The following is a 16512-nucleotide window of genomic DNA, read 5'->3' as shown; positions in this document are numbered from 1 at the left end:
TTCTCATTTAGTTTTTTTGTTTTATAAATATTATATTATAATCAACCAATGAAGTCCCTGATACAAATACACTCAAAAAGACACATCCAGTCTACAAGCATTGTGCTGTGACGACTACGGATGCGTTTACACAAGCCGATCACAGCCTGAATGTCTTCCTGCTATACTACATTTTTTTGGTGAATGCTAGTCAGTCTCCATTAATTACAGTTTGACTAGGCTAGTTGGACTAGCTTATCCAGGCTATTCTAAGCTACAGCACCCTAACACTCCCAACATTTTCACGCTAGGTTTTGTTTTATTTCATCAATTTGAATGCAATTAAAATGCTTTTTATTTTATATTGATCACAGCCTGGGTTGTGTTGAGTTGGGGTAGTCGAAAGGACAATTCATGACGATTCTGCCATTGCTTGTCCCTTCCAGCAACCTGTCCTTCGACACAATAAAGGAAGTCCTTGTCACAGAGTTGGAAGGTCAAACTGTAAATGAGCTTTGATATGCCGAAGGAAAATTTAAAGCGGAGCCTTTGTAATAACGTTCATGGTGCTGTCCCCCCCCCTTCTCTACATATAATTCCCCTGGTTTTGCGTCTATAAATATGGGAATGGGAGATGTATAATTTCAAATGAGAAAATATATCCCTTTGGATTGAGCAGCCCAGCTAGCCAGACATTACAGGGGTGTTTGTTAGGAGGGGAAACGCCACCCCAGGCTGTTTAGGGGATGATGAGACCGCTGCTAGGTCATAGGCTCATTCACAAATTAGCATTTCGATCAACCAGGTATAAGGCCAGAACATGTACAGGAGACGTGTTTATAATATGTACATATGTAAAGAGTACAAAGATAAACAAACACATTACTGGAAGAATTACCATTTTAAATGTCTTTCGTGTTTTTGAATTGGATTAGTTTACATCTTGTTTATCATATTTTGTATTATTTTTCCTGTGAGTATTCCACTTTCCACAGTGCATTTTGACTCACTAACCACAAGCATGGTGTAGCTAGCTAGCTATTAGGAGATGGGGCTGGATGGATCTGTTTAGCCTGCTGACATGTGACATTTGAATAACTAACTGTATGTTACTTATGATAGGCATCCTAATAGGTCTCTGCAAACAGAACTTGCTCTCTCTACCCCCATTAATATTAAAAAGGATTGAGCCATAGAAACACCTCTCTAGTTTTTGCACTCCTATCCAGCTCCTGCCTTACCTATGACTTATAGTGTAGTGATGTGCAAATTAGAATTTCCAAACTGCCCTGTTTTGACCTCTTAGTTATATTTCCGGTACCTGAACTATTTTAGAATTCTTGTTTATGCAGCACATTTGAGTTGATGTTCATACATATTCCTCTGTCTTCCTGTTGGGTCCGTGTGATATGTTCCTTGTGTCTTCTGGGTGCAATTTTGAATTCTTCCTATAGGACCTCTTTTTTTGCCACAAAAAAAAAAGTAGGTGTTTATACACAGTTTTACATACAGAGTGATCCCGCACACAGACCGTAGCGCTCTCTAGGCGCAATGGCGCTGCGGTCCCCATGGCGTCGCGTACTACTCACTGAAGACTTGGTGACAAATGGCAATTATATTTGTGTGTTCTTCATGAATCCATCAAACACTGGCCTTTTTAAAAATGCTCCCGAGATATTTGAGCCTGTCAGATACAAGGGACCAAATTGGGATGCTGCTTAGACAGTCAAGAACCACTCACCCCCAGTTCCATCTGATATGTTTGACAGCCTGTGTAGAGGACTACTCCATGTATTATTCAACTACAGATGTACACTCTCAACAGTTGTTGATGTGTTAGAAATAGGGTGGTTAGAAGTCCAATTGGAAGTGTGTCCCCCCCCCCCCCCCCCCCCCCTTTCCTAAACATGGTGTTTTAATGCGATCTGTCAGGTTGTGTATGTCCACCAGCTCCGAACAAGTTTTTGTGGTAAACCACACAACTGTTCAATTTTAATCGCTTATGATTATTTCAACTAGCGGGAGTTGTTCCTTTTTTTTATGGGGGATATGTTTCCTTGTCCGGATAGGAACACTGACTTTGCAGTGCATTTATATTACATAGGTATTTATATTGTATACCCAGTCTATAGAGTATACAGTTCTTATCCAAGTTGATGTTTAACTGTTATTATCTATTGCTGCTAGTTCTATTTCTCTATTATTACCAGAAGTAGTTCTACAGTATATTCTACTAGCTGGCTTGGTTCAGTGTGGTTACATGGTTCATCATGCCATCATCTTTGGCAGGATCATCATTACCGTGATCAATGATTATGAATATTACCCTGTTCCTGTCCATTCATCTTTGTCTCCCATTGCTTTCACTGGATAAAAATAAAACTTGGTCTCCACGAGAGACTGGGAACCTGTCCTTGGAAATGTGTCTTCGTAGGCTCGCACTTGAACCACTTTCTAGGCTTTCTAGTGTGTCGGAAACCCGAACCGCTGCTTTTTTTATGCGGTGGTTTCCTAATAACTATTTATACTTTGTAAATTGAAAGCTTGACTTTCTTCAAAGGGAAAGGTAATTATGCTGGCTGAGGCAGAGAATAGACAGACTGTGGGTTGGTCGTTTGTGGATGCCTCCATGACCTCTGTATGAGAAAAGAGACTGCTTTATTACACAAGCTGCTATGGGTAATTTATTTCATAGACAAGTGTCGTCTTTTAGACCAGAGTGTGGCGTCACATAGTCCTGCCTACATACTGTGTTTGTACCTACCCAGTAGGCTACATCAGTAAAGGGTATTGACCTTAAAGAGAACTTATTATGTATTTTTTAATGATAAAAAAAAAAACTTTTACCCTCCAATTTTGTGGTATCCAATTGTTAGTTAGTCTTGTCTCTTTGCTGCAACTCCCCTACGGACTTGGGAGATGCGAAGGTCGAGAGCCATGAGTCCTCCGAAACATGACCCTGCCATGCCCCACTGCTTCTTGACACACTGCTCGCTTAACCCGGAAACCATCCGCACCAATGTGTCGGAGGAAACACCATCCAACTGACGACCGAGGTCAGCTTACAGGCCCCCGGCCCGCCACAAGGAGTTGCTAGAGCACAATGAGACAAGGGTATCCCGGCCGGCCAAACCCTCCCCTAAACCGGACGAATCTGGGCCAAATGTGCGCTGCCTCATGGGTCTCCCAGTCACGGCTGGCACAGTCACGGCTGACACAGCCTGGGATCGAACCCGAGGCTGTCGTCACGCGGTGCAGTGCCTTAGACCGCTGCGCCACTCGGGAGGCCAGCTTAAGATAACTTTTGTACTAGTTATAGTATGGTTTGTTCGTTGCTGATTCTGAATTCCACTGTTAAAATGTGTCTTATTACAGAATGGATTGTTGATGTTCACTATATAAGAACAAAGTTGATATCTCACAAGTTACATGTGGATATTTACGACAGAAAACAAGCAATTGTTGAATCTTCTTGTTAGCCATCCGTAGTTTACTAACAATGTCACATAAAAAGCTGTCAAATCCATCAACCTGGGTTTAAATCGGAGCATAATGAATTCTCCTTTGTGCCAACCAGTTGTCTAATTCAAATTGCATAGAAATCTGATCCCAAAAGTCTATATTTGTTTATAGAGGCGGCGTGCGGACCGCTGTACGAGGAGACAAAGCAGTGTCTGTTTTTAATTGCATTGTTTTACATCTACATTCTCGTCAGAGGTCTCCCTGGGTGCTGAGTGTGTTGTAAAAAAGAGGTGGGCTAGAACTCGATTTTCCTTTCTCTTGTTAACAATAATTGCACTAGTTGGTGAGCAGACAGGAAAGAAAGAACGAAAGAACAGGCGTATGCAGATCGCTGTTTGGCGCATCCACTTTGACTTGGAGAAGTTCAGGTACAGTAGTAGCACTCTACAAATCAACACTACATCGTGTGGCTGTCACCAACAAAGTTCCCCTGTGAGTGTCGTATTGCCGTACGGGCCGCCGCTTGTGCAGCACTCGCACCCTAAAATGCAGAGTTAGTGAAAAATAAAAAAAGAGATGAATAATTCAACAGAGATCAATAAGTCACCGTGCTGCTACTTCTCTCTCCTTTCTGATGCAGATGGAAGGTAATGCAGGAGTTATCTCCCTGTAGAGCTGGATGTGCAGGAGTCTCTTCTCCTTCTTCCCCTGGAAATGTCACCGCTCCCTTTATTTTATCAGATGGCCCGACATTCATTCGTTCGGTGGTTGACTCTTCATGGCTGGCTGCTGCCTGTCACACGTGGAGCGACTGTAAGAATGTAAAGAGCCAGAGCTTTGAGAATGGGGAAGGGAAATCACTACTCTACTGTAGCAGGGGCAGGAATGCAGGATCAGTCTTTCTCTTAACTCACCTGGGTGCTTCTCCAAGAAAATGCTTGTTCACTCACTGTTCACCTACAGGGATACTGTACTGTGTGATCATTTGGGTGTGTTAGGGTTGTAAATCCTCTTCTTCAGTTCTCCTTTATTTGTTAAGGTTCCATGATGGCAGTACAAAAAAAGGACAGTTATTGAAGGTTTACCCTCGGGATTCCGGTATCCGTTCTGATGGTATCAAAACAAGAAATCTTGAGGGTTACAAAAAAATGGTTCTTAAGTGACTTATTTGATACTTGTCATGAGCACCCAACATAACAAAGACAGTCAGTACCTTGAACGTTCTAAACATCCTTCTCATACTCAGAATCTAACTGTAAAACCTTAGTAGAGAATAAATGGCATGTTCTCAGTCAAACATGCTGAAAGCACAATAAGTGCTCTCTAACTGAAAAGAGAGGAGTGTGACATTTTAAATAACTTTCCCCATCCAGCTCAACCTCATCCGCTGCCCCAGCCAACCGCCTCTGCGCAGGGAGAGCCCGGCGAGGGAGAAGATGCTGCTTCTGACAGAAGTCAAAATGGCCACCAATCCTCCACCGGCCTGAGTAACGGCAATGGAATCCGCCGGCAATGTTCCTGTGGGGCGGAGCAGCACAGGAAGCAGCACCCATCGCCCGGCGTCTCCCAGAAGATGCAGAGCCAGCTTCGTTCCAGCCTGTCGGTCAACAGCGACAGCAGCAGACGGAGTAAGGGAAGCTCCACCGGATCTCACAAGCCTGGGACGTTACCAGAGGGTGAGTTATAAGTGCTGGGCGCCGACTGTACACACACACTCTGTCTTATATAGAACACACTCTCTCACTAGGAGGTAAGTACTGTGCTCCAACTTAAGGTCATTATAGTCACTCACAGACTAATAATCACACAATGAACACACATCCCTCATCTGCTTGGCTTGACTTTCCGCTAGCACTTCATCAACACCTTTAGTGCAGGTCTTCCACCATTAACATTCCATTTGTCGAGAGGACAGAAAAGACAGTCAAAAATGGACAGATTCTCTCGGTTCTCTTATTTTAATGATGAAAGTGTCCTTTCATTTGGTCAAGACCTGCTTCGTATGGCTTTATTTTCCTCAACAACAACCGAAAGGATGTATTTTAGAATTCAGGGGGAGCCATCATTTTCTCAGGTGTTGTGCGGAGGTGAGTGCAGTAATGAATTGGTGTTCTGAATGACTAATGGTCAGTAAGGTGTGACCTTCTAATGAGGATGAGCCGCCCAGGGTGCCTGCTAATAAGTGTCAGCCCTCCTTCCATACCACCCTCCCTCCCTCTGCATGGGCCTATGTCTGTCCTCCAGTTTCCAGCCTTACTGTGGCTCCTCATTAACATTGGCTCTGTCTGTCTGGGAGTCACACACGCATCCTCTTTTTACCTTGTAACAGCTGTCTGCTATCTGTTATCTGATATCCATTATCTAACCTGCCTGCTGCTCCCTGCTGCTCCCTGCTTATCATCGCCTCGTCTCTGACTCCTCTCGCTTTGTCTTTTACTTTGTCTTATAGAGGAAGAGGGAGAAAAAATAATAGATGATAAGTGTGAAATATGTGATACAGTGTGCTCTAAAAGTATTGGGACAGTGACACATTTTTTATTATGTTGGCTCTGTACTCCAGCACTTTGGATTTCAAATGATATAATGACTGGGGTTAACTTCTTGGCGCTACCCATCCCTTTCACAGGATCATTTTCGTCAGCAACCGTTGAATAGCATAGCATACAGTCAAATAATATTACTAAAAAATATTCATATTCATGAAATCACAAGTGCAATATTGCAAAACACAGCTTAGCCTTTTGTTAATCCACCTGCCGTCTCAGATTTTGAAATGATGCTTTACACAAACGCTTGGATTGCTTTCGCTGTAAGTTTATCGATAGCCTATCATAGCATTATGTACACTTAGCATCAGGAAGCTTGGTCACGAAAATCAGAAAAGCAATCAAATTAACCGTTTACCTTTGATCTTCGGATGTTTTCACTCACGAGACTCCCAGTTACACAACAAATGTTCCTTTTGTTCCATAAATATTATTTTTATACCCAAAATACCGCCGTTTATTTGTCGCGTTATGTTCAGAAATCCACAGGAAAGAGCGGTCACGACAACGCAGACGGAAATTCCAAATAGTCTTCATAATGGCCACAGAAACATGTCAAACATTTTTTATAATCATTCCTCTGGTAGTTTTTAAAATATATATTCGATAATATATCAACCGAGTGTGTAGGTTTTTCAATAACAGCGGGAGGAACAATGGCGGCTTTACTCTGTAGCCCCCACCTATCCACTTACGCAATGTGATCTTTCACGCTCATTTTTCAAAATAAAAGCCTGAAACTATGTCTAAAGACTGACACCTTAGGGAAGCCAGAGAAAAAGGAATCTGGTTAATATCCCTTTAAATGGAGGATAGGCATGCATAAGAACAGAAGGGTTTCAAAATAAGAGGCACTTCCTGATTGGGTTTTCCGCAGGGTTTCGCCTGCAATATCAGTTCTGTTATACTCACAGACAATATTTTGACAGGTTTGGAAACTTTAGAGTGTTTTCTATTCTAATCTGTCAATTATATGCATGTTCTAGCATCTGGTCCTGAGAAATAGGCCGTTTACTTTGGGAACATTATTTTCCCAAACATAAAAATAGTGCCCCCTAGCTTCAAGAGGTTAAAGTGCAGACTGCCAGCTTTAATTTGAGGGTATTTTCGTCCATATTGGGTGAACCGTTTAGAAATTACAGCACTTTTGTACAGGGGGCCAAAAGTATTGGGACAAAATTCAGCTATGTGTATTAAAGTAGTCAAAAGTTTATTATTTGGTCCCATATTCATAGCATGCAATGATTTACATCAAGCTTGTGACTCCTACAGACTTGCTGGATGCATTTGCTGTTTGTTTTTGGTTGTTTTTCAGATTGTTTTGTGCCCAATAGAAATGAATGGTAAATAATGGATTTTGTCATTTTGGAGTCACTTTTATTTTAAATAAGACTATGGTGTTTCTAAACACGTCTTCATTAGTGTGGAGGCTACCATGATTACAGATAGTCCAGAATGATACCCTCAAATGAAAGTTGACAGTCTGCACTTTAACCTCGTAGTCATTGTATAATTTAAAATCCAAAGTGCTGGAGTACAGAGCCAAAACAACAAAATACTTTTGGAGCTCACTGTAAATCTGTTTTAAATGAATTGGGGAATTTGAGATTGTTTGTCTTCACCAAGGTTAAGCTATTTGAAATATGCAGCAGATTGACGGTAGAGCTAAGGCTAACAAGTTATAGAGTTCCCTATAAATAAAAGGTATGATACAAGTTAAATATTCACCAATGATGTATTCCACAGGCGTCATGTTTTTCTTCCATGTCTTAATTGGCAAAGAAAAATAGCAGCAACAGTTCAATAAGTCTCATTACAGCTTTTGTGTTGGTTATTCTTCGACTTGTGTTTTCTAAATCAATATGTTCACACTCAAGTATTTATTTCCCGGCGTATAACAGCAAGCTGTTGTGTTTTAATGTTTACATGGATTACCATAATCTGTTTGCCTGTGAAATTAGCTACTAAACAGCCCCTATGAACACTAGAAGAATAAAGCTCCACTGGAAGAGAACCTAGCTCAGGGGATTCTAGAGCAGAGCATTCTTGGCACATGTTCTCTGGCACTGAAATGAAGCTGTGATAACAGTTCTGTGTACGCTACTGACTGAAGAGCCGTTTACCGCTCGTCTTTTAGTCAGGCCGGGGTTCGGTTGGGGCCTTTTGTGGTTTTTATTTGTTGTGTAATCAATTATGATTTGAACTCCTTTTTAAGGCCTTTGTGGTGACTAATTTGGAATGCTTTCTTTGCGCCAACTTCACATCTTGGTTTGTCTGTATATTCCCCGTAGCCACATGTTTGACCCTCATTCATGCATTATGGACTTGCACTCTAAAGACTACTGCATGGGGTGGGCTTCTCCTCTCAATCGCTATCTCTCACCCTCCCTCTCTCCCTCCCTGTGCCTGGCAGGCAGCTAGGCAGTATACTGGCCCTCCACCCAACAGTCTCTTCATTTGAATGTTTTCGCTTGGCTCGATGGTGTGCATCCATTCCAGCTTGTTTTATGTCATGCTGCTCCCTTTGGAGTTTTTTCCAGATGTCTCAAACTATTTCCTCTGAGGCGCTCGCCGCTGTTTTTGGCCCTCCAGAATCTGGGCATCTTCGCCGCGGCCTGACATTAAACATGAACGCTCTCTCACTGAGGCGGTGTCAATTTGTGCCGTATTTTTCTTTGTGGTAGGAGAGATGTCTGGCGTTCTTGTGTACATGACCCAGCCCCCCTCGCCCCCTTCTGTAAGGTTTTCACTAATCGCTGCTGTTGAATTATACATCCAAGTGAATTGCTAACTAAGATGCCCCAACTGCTTGATGCTATGGACATTATTTAGATCATTTTGTATCAGAACATAGTGTACTGTGCGGGTACTAGCTTAATTATCGTAAAGCGTCTTTCAAGGTTTTAGATGCTTTGAGGTTTCATCATTTGACATTGGAAAAGTTCTGCTTTTCGCTTTCTCTAGTAGTACAGAGTTTTAAGTTCTAGAATACGGTGCACAATAATTATGAATGTTTTTTTCAATAACAATCATTTCAAATGCGGAAATATGATACTTTTGTTCTAAAGTGTCTCTGTTGTAGTTGCCTATGATAATCAGCGTTCAAACATCTTGGTGAACCCGTTTGTATCGTTTCATGTTTGCATTCTCTGATTTGTGTCCAGTACAGCGCTACTGGTCAAGCTTTGCGGCAGTCAAAAAGGAGCCCTGTCTTTCTGACAGGCTGAGAACGTCTGATGAAAGTTATGCAAAGACACTGATTGTACTGGCATTTTTCTATCCATATCAATGTCTTGCATCTCCAAAGCTCTGCTGGGCCTTGACTACAGTGTGGGTAGAGGTGCATGCTCTGGACGATTTTATTAGGGACGATTTTTTACATTTTCATAGCAATCGATAATCAGCATTTTTGGACGCAGAGTATGGCAGAGTATGGCAATATTTAGACTTAGGGTTGCCACCCGTTCAATAAAATACATAACGGTTCTGTATTTCACTGAAAGAATAAACGTTTTATTTTTCGAAATGATAATTTCCAGATTTGACCATATTAATGACTTAAGGCTCATATTTCTGTGTGTTTATTATAATTAAGTCTATGATTCTATATTTGATAGAGCAGTCTGACTGAGCGGTGGTAGGCAGCAGCAGGCTCAAGCATTCATTCAAACCGCACTGTCCTCTGTTTTCCAGCAGCTTTTCGCAATGCTTGAAGCACAGCTCTGTTTATGTCATCAAGCCTATCAATGCCTGAGATTAGGCTGACAATACTATAGTGCCTATAAGAACATCCAATAGTCAAAGGTATATGAAATACAAATGGTATAGAGAGAGAGAGAGAGAGAGTCCAATAATAACTACAACCTAAAACTTCTTAACTGGGAATATTGAAGACTCACGTTAAAAGGAACCACAAGCTTTCATATGTTCTGAGCACGGAACTTAATGTTTAGCTTTTTTACATGGCACATAATTGCACTTCTCCAACACTGTTTTTGCATTATTTAAACCAAATTGAACGCGTTTCATTATTTATTTGAGACTAAATTGATTGTATTTATGTATTAAGTTAAAATAAGTGTTCATTGTTCATTCAGTATTACAAATATATATGTAGAAATCGTCTGATTAATCGGTATCGGCTTTTTTGGTCCTCCAATAATCTGTGTTGAAAGGTCATAATCGGTCCACCTCTAGTGTGGCGGGGAGAACCTTCACGGCTCCTTGCATGGTACAGAAAACAGCATGTCAGAGTAGATCTGTGATTTAGTACCCATGATTTATTACAAAGATGTCTCCATTCATTTCAACTAACATTGTTTAAAATGCTTGCATGTGCTTTTAATTATTTGAATTCTATCTGTTCTTTACTTATTGTTTTGCCTAAATCTGTCCATCCATCGTTTTATCTTTTTAATTTTTTTTTAACTGTGTACCATCTGACTTTCATGTAACGGATGTTAGTGCATGACATCACTTACATTCTGTAAAATGTTTTAACACCACTGAACAAAAAAACGGAATAATAAATTCCACAAAATAAAACAGCTGTTTTATTGGTGAAATAGAGAAGAGGGTTTTCCATCCGTTCATTGGAAAACAACAGTGATTTGGCGTCATGCTCACCAGACACGTAAAAGGTCTACAGAGGTTAAATGTTAATCAGTGATGAGAGAAACGGCAGCATTAGCACAACAATTTGCCAGGAAGAAGAATTCGGACTTTGCTAATCAGCTTTACGTAATCAAGTCTGTGCATTTGCATGATAATGCCCCAATTATTTAGAAAGCTGCTAATCAAAAGTGGAATTCAGTCCCTTTGGAATTTTCCCTGATTCCATTTGGCTCTCCTTCCTCCTCCCTGCTTAGTCAGCAACTTCTACTCAGCTTGCACTCTCTCTTATGCACCTGAATACACACACACACCACACACACACAGTTTTATCCATAGAGATACAATATTATACTATTGAATATACTACTGTTGTTCCAGTTAATTCTGTGGTTTCATCTGTTTTGTCAGTCAATAGTGATAGTCTTATCTTGACTTATTTACTGTAAGGACGTTATCATACTGTACATGTCAAAGTAATTGGCCAGTCTGATTTGTGACTGTATAACTGCCTGAGCCCTGCTCAAGGCTTCTGATTACAAAAGACCAAGGATTAACTCGCTCTGTTCCAGGCAGGGGTTTTAATCAGATTTATTTTCCCCCCACTGACTTTTAAGACATTTGTTTTTGTTTTCTTTGTATTTGATCATGCTTTGTGTGTTTTTTTTGTGTTTTTCATCCATCTTTCATCCTTTTTCATAATCCTCCACCCGTCTCTATGGACATGGTGTGTGTTGGACCCAGACTGCTGTGTCCACTGCATCCTGGCCTGTCTGTTCTGTGAGTTCCTGACCCTGTGCAACATGGTGGTGGCCCAGGCTAGCTGTGGCACCTGCACCTCGGAGGCCTGCTGCTGCTGCTGCTGCGCTGAGGACATGGGAGATGACTGCAACTGCCCCTGCGACGACATGGACTGTGGCATCATGGACGCCTGCTGCGAGTCCTCCGACTGCCTGGAGATCTGCATGGAGTGCTGCGGCATCTGCTTCCCCACATAGGAAGGACCATGATGGCGATGGGATTGGGAATGTTGGCCGTAGTGCTACTGCTACCTGGGAGGGAGAGGAAAAGTGTGTGTGTGTGGGCTAATTAGGTGTGTGTGTTTAGCATATGTGTGTGTTTACAAGTGCGTGCCTTCGATTTAAGCCCACACAGAGAGATCTATTAATCTACACTGGGCCTCTTTGCCAACATGGCCAAGCAGGGGCCAAAAATAGTTTTATAAATGCTTTTTGTTACGTACCACAAGTATAAACATGCTATATGAATTTTTATTTTATTTACCTAAGTGTGTGTTTAAATTTGACCAATATGTTAATCAGCTCTTTAAAAAGTATTACCTTAGATGCCTTATTGGATAGGAAGATCATCTCTATCATTTCAGGAATACTGTCCGACTGACATCTTTGCCTTGAAAGTTTTCTTTTTTCACTACCAAAATGTAAATTCCTGACACTAAACCAAAGGAATACATGTTCTACCTTGATATTTAGCAGCCTTTTAGTGTGTTTAGTCAGTACTGTATGACACTGTAATAACTTTGATGTTTTTTTTGGATGTGTTTTTCCTACTCATATTAATACACCTTCAATTAGAGGTATAAGAACTACGAGACACACATTCGTGAACAATGTCTAACAACAGAACAGCTGTAGTTATAGTCCATATCTACTGTAGTTTGCGAAACGATACGTATTGAAAAGGTCCATGTAAAGAAATATTGGAAAGCTTCATGTAAAGAAAGTTTGAAGATCAGCACTAAATCGGGTAGATTAGTGTATACCTTTTCTGTTAATGTATTTAATCCAGATATCAGTTTTTGTTCTGTAACATTTCAACTATGTAAATAATGTACGTGCTTTGTAGGGCACGTTTTAGTTGTCTTTCGGATTCAAGTGTGCTTGAGTTACTTACAAAACTGCACAAATGGAGCTCCATTATGTATAACCAATGCTAATCTTGGACACCCACAACTAAAATCTCTGTTGCTTGTCGTCACATCCCAGAGTCTTTTGGAAGATGTTACGAAACCATTTCTGTTACGTAGTCTGTCCACGAGAGACTTCTGCTAATATCTACCTGTATCAACAAATCTCTCTTGAGAAGGATTGATGGATGACAGGCAGGGTTAACCATAGGGTTAACATGGAGTTCAAGGACATCTGGGTTGTCAGGCTTTGGAGTATGCTGCCATTGCTGTTATTAGATCAGAGGAGATTTTGATTTAGGCCTACCGTCAGCAGTTCATTCCAGATATGAGTAGTAGTATTCTTGTCTGATTGTTGGCCTGATATAACTAATGATTAATGCACATTTGAGTTATACTGTAGCGTGTGCCCTCACGCAATGTTAAAGCCATATTGTTGGAAATAATGGTTTTAGTCTATCCTGAAGACCCTCACCATGGTTTTCACCTGTCAGTCTTTCAAGCCGTGAATTTACTGGATATACATTGGATATACTGGCTTCCTGGAATATACAAGGGATGAGACATTTTTACGACTGGTGAATTGCGCAACATTTGATCATTGTCATAACATTTTGTTCCCTACAATCATTGTTTTATATTGTTGTCAATTATTTGCTCAGTCTTACACTCCACTTTGATTACATACTGTACGGTACGACTGTTAGTTCTGTGATGTTATTTAGCATGTATTTGGGATACTGCCTCAGTATTACTTGTTCAAATGCACTCTTTAGTAACAGAAAGTGATAAGGAATTAAAACATGGCTGACCCTGTTTGCCATAAGCGGCTTTTGGATTACAAGTGAATGACTCGCAACACAATAAGGAAATATTCTGGACTGTCAGATTCAGAGAAGAGAATCTTAAACTAATGAACAACATTTTTTTTTCAGCAGATTTTTTTTTTCTTCTTCTGTGTATCAAGTTGAGTTTGGTGAATCACTTTCTCAGTCTCAAAGATTTGCTTTGATGTTGTTTTAGTGATACTTAACACAGGGACTCATTAGTGTGTTGCTTTTCTAAATGGCAAAGTTCCTTCACTTCACACCATCAAAGATAATGTGCTGTCAGATCTTAGGCTTGCTTCTCTAATGGTGGATTGTCATTATGTTTAAAGGAGCTGGAAGGACACCTCCGCAGCAGATAGTGTTCAGTCGCACTCTGTATGAAACTAAGCCGCAGACCTCTTAACATTCGTATGATTAACTAACACGGTCTTTCTCTGGATATTTTCTTCTGGCTATACAGGCCTATAAACAGGAACAACACTATAGATAATGTGAAGACATAGTATTTACATGTATTTATCTTTTTTTCCCTCTAACTGTAGTATGTTTTTATATTCTGTCCACTAGTTGTGTATATGATATACTGTACCGTCTTCACCTTTTCCATCTTCTAGAATACCTATTTTCACTGCATTTAGCATACAACACAGTTTGTAGGTTGTTGTACATTAATTCAGAATCATGTCTGAAATAATAAAAAATATAAAAATAAGTATGAACATTGTAAATTTGACTTTTTATCGCTTGTCTTCAGATTTGCTTTGAGCCATTTTGTAACATTTACATTACAATTCCTGGCATGGAAGCAGATCCCTTGGCACTTTAGCCAACTGTTTTGTCACTCCTTTTCATGCCATACATAGCATTGGCATGAGATTAACAGGATGAACACATGGCTACAGCACAAAACGATCTGCTCGTAAGCTACCAGTATGTTATACATACAGTGCATTTAGAAAGTATTCAGACACCTTCACTTTTTAACATTTTGTTACTTTATAGCCTTATTCTAAAATTGATTAAATGTTGTTCCTCATCAATCTACACACAACACCTCATAATGACAAAGCGAAAACAGGTTTTAGAATTTTTTGCAAATGTATTAAAAACACAAAACACCTTATTTACGTACATATTCAGACCCTTTCCTATGAGACTTTCAATTGAGCTCAGGTGCATCCTGTTTCCATTATCCTTGATGTTTCTACAACTTGATTAGAGTTCACCTATGGTCAATTGATTGGACATGATTTGGAAAGACACACACCAGTCTATATAAGGTCCCACAGTTTACAGTGCATGTCAGAGCAAAAACCAAGCCATGAGGTCGACGGCATTGTCCGTAAAGCTCGAAGACAGGATTGTGTTGTCACAGAAATGTATGCAGAATTGAAGGTCCCCAAGACTACATTGACCTCCATTATTAAATGAAAGGACTTTGGAGCCACCAAGACGACTGGCCGCCCGGCCAAACTGAGCAATTGGGGGAGAAGGCCCTTGGTCAGGGAGGTGACCAAGAACCCGATGGTCACTGACGGCGCTACAGAGTTCCTGTCAGTGGGTGAACCTTTCAGAAGGACAACCATATCTGCAGAATTCCATCAAGCAGGCCTTTATGGTAGAGTGGCCAGAAGGAAGCCTCACTAAAAGGCACATGACAGCCTGCTTGGAGTTTGCCAAAAGGCACCTAAAGGACTCACGGACCATGAGAAACAAGATTCTCTGGTCTGATGAAACCAAGATTGAGCTCTTTTGCCTGAATGCCAAGTGTCACATCTGGAGGAAACCTGGCACCATCCTTAAGGTGAAGCATGGTGGTGGCTGCATCATGCTGTGGGGATGTTTTTCAGCAGCAGGGACTGGGAGACTAGTCAGGATAAAGGCAAAGATGAACAGAGCAAAGTACAGAGAGATCCTTGATGAAAACCTGCTTCAGAGCGCTCAGGACCTCAGACTGGGGCGACGGTTCACCTTCCAACAGGACAACGATTCTAAGCACACAGCCAAGACAACGCAGGAGTGACTTCGGGACAAGTCTTTGAATGTCCTTGAAGTGGCCGAGCCAAAGCCCAGACTTGAACCAATTGAACATCTCTGCAGAGACCTGAAAATAGCTGTGCAGCGACGCTCCCCATCCAACCTGACAGAGCTTGAGAGGATCTGTAGAGATGAATGGGGAAATCCCCTAATAAAGGTGTACTAGCTAGTAGCGTCATACCCAAGAAGACTCGAAGCTGTAATCGCTGCCAAAGGTGCTTCAAGAAAGTACTGAGTAAAGGGTCGGAATGCATATGTAAATGTGGCGTTTCATTTTTAAAATACATTTGCATTAAAAAAATGTCCATTTTGTGGTATTGTGTGTAGATTGAGGAAAAATACAATTTAATCCATTTTAGAATAAGGCTATAACAAAATGTGGAAAAAGTCAAGAGGTCTGAATACTTTCCGAATGTACTGTATGGCATATGTACATCCTTATTTGGTGGGCAGCAGTCAATGTGTGGTGGTCTCTTTGTGTGTGCTCTCTTTGACCAACTCTATTAGCTTGTGTACTGTAATTGTACTGTCTGCTTTCCAAAATAGTTATGAATTGGCAGGTACTATAATCCCTCAAATGGCATATTATAATATTTTTTTATAATATTTTTTTTAATCAATGTATAGTGTAACAATGACACCGGTGTGTAATGTGGGGGGTCAGTAGTATGACTACAGCACAGGTTCTCTGGACAATGATACACTGCCTGTTACACTACCGTCCTCTTTCATCTTCACCACAATTCATCACTCATATACAATGGGTTGTCTATGTAGTACGGCTCAGTGTGGTTCCCCTCTGCTCTACTCTCTATTAGAGAGCCTCTCACGTAGACGCAGCGGAGGAACATGGAAACATGGCCACCAACACTCGGCGAGGTCAGCAGGGACCATGGAGAGCAATGCCCTGACCTTTGACTGACACAACCTCCTGTTAACCTCTCAATTAACCCCTGCGCCTAGCCCACCTGGCGATTGGGTGATGATGGCAGGCGAACCTGCTGCAAGCTAACAGAGATAGGGAGGATCCTTCCCTTTTGTCATTTTCTGCCTGGATACACACTGCCCAGGAAATTACCATCTTATTTCACTAATGCATTGTAAAATATTGTCCCCGGCC

The 16512-nt window shown here is 41.1% G+C and overlaps 1 protein-coding gene across 1 annotated transcript in view; it reads left to right on the top strand.

The window, feature by feature from the left end:
• LOC115133192 (myoD family inhibitor domain-containing protein-like) overlaps positions 1-14074 on the top strand; it is a 28422-nt gene extending 14348 nt beyond the window's left edge. The window contains exons 4-5 of the mRNA XM_029666181.2: positions 4815-5117; positions 11343-14074. Coding sequence (XP_029522041.1) covers positions 4815-5117; positions 11343-11596 — 557 coding nt within the window. The 3' untranslated portion in view covers positions 11597-14074. The remainder of the gene's footprint in view (positions 1-4814; positions 5118-11342) is intronic.
• The last annotated feature ends 2438 nt before the right edge of the window (positions 14075-16512 follow it).

This window comes from Oncorhynchus nerka, linkage group LG8 (assembly GCF_034236695.1).
Source record: "Oncorhynchus nerka isolate Pitt River linkage group LG8, Oner_Uvic_2.0, whole genome shotgun sequence".
Lineage (NCBI taxonomy): Eukaryota > Metazoa > Chordata > Actinopteri > Salmoniformes > Salmonidae > Oncorhynchus > Oncorhynchus nerka.
Note: the sequence above shows the minus strand (reverse complement) of the source record. Positions and strands in the feature narration are given on the sequence as shown.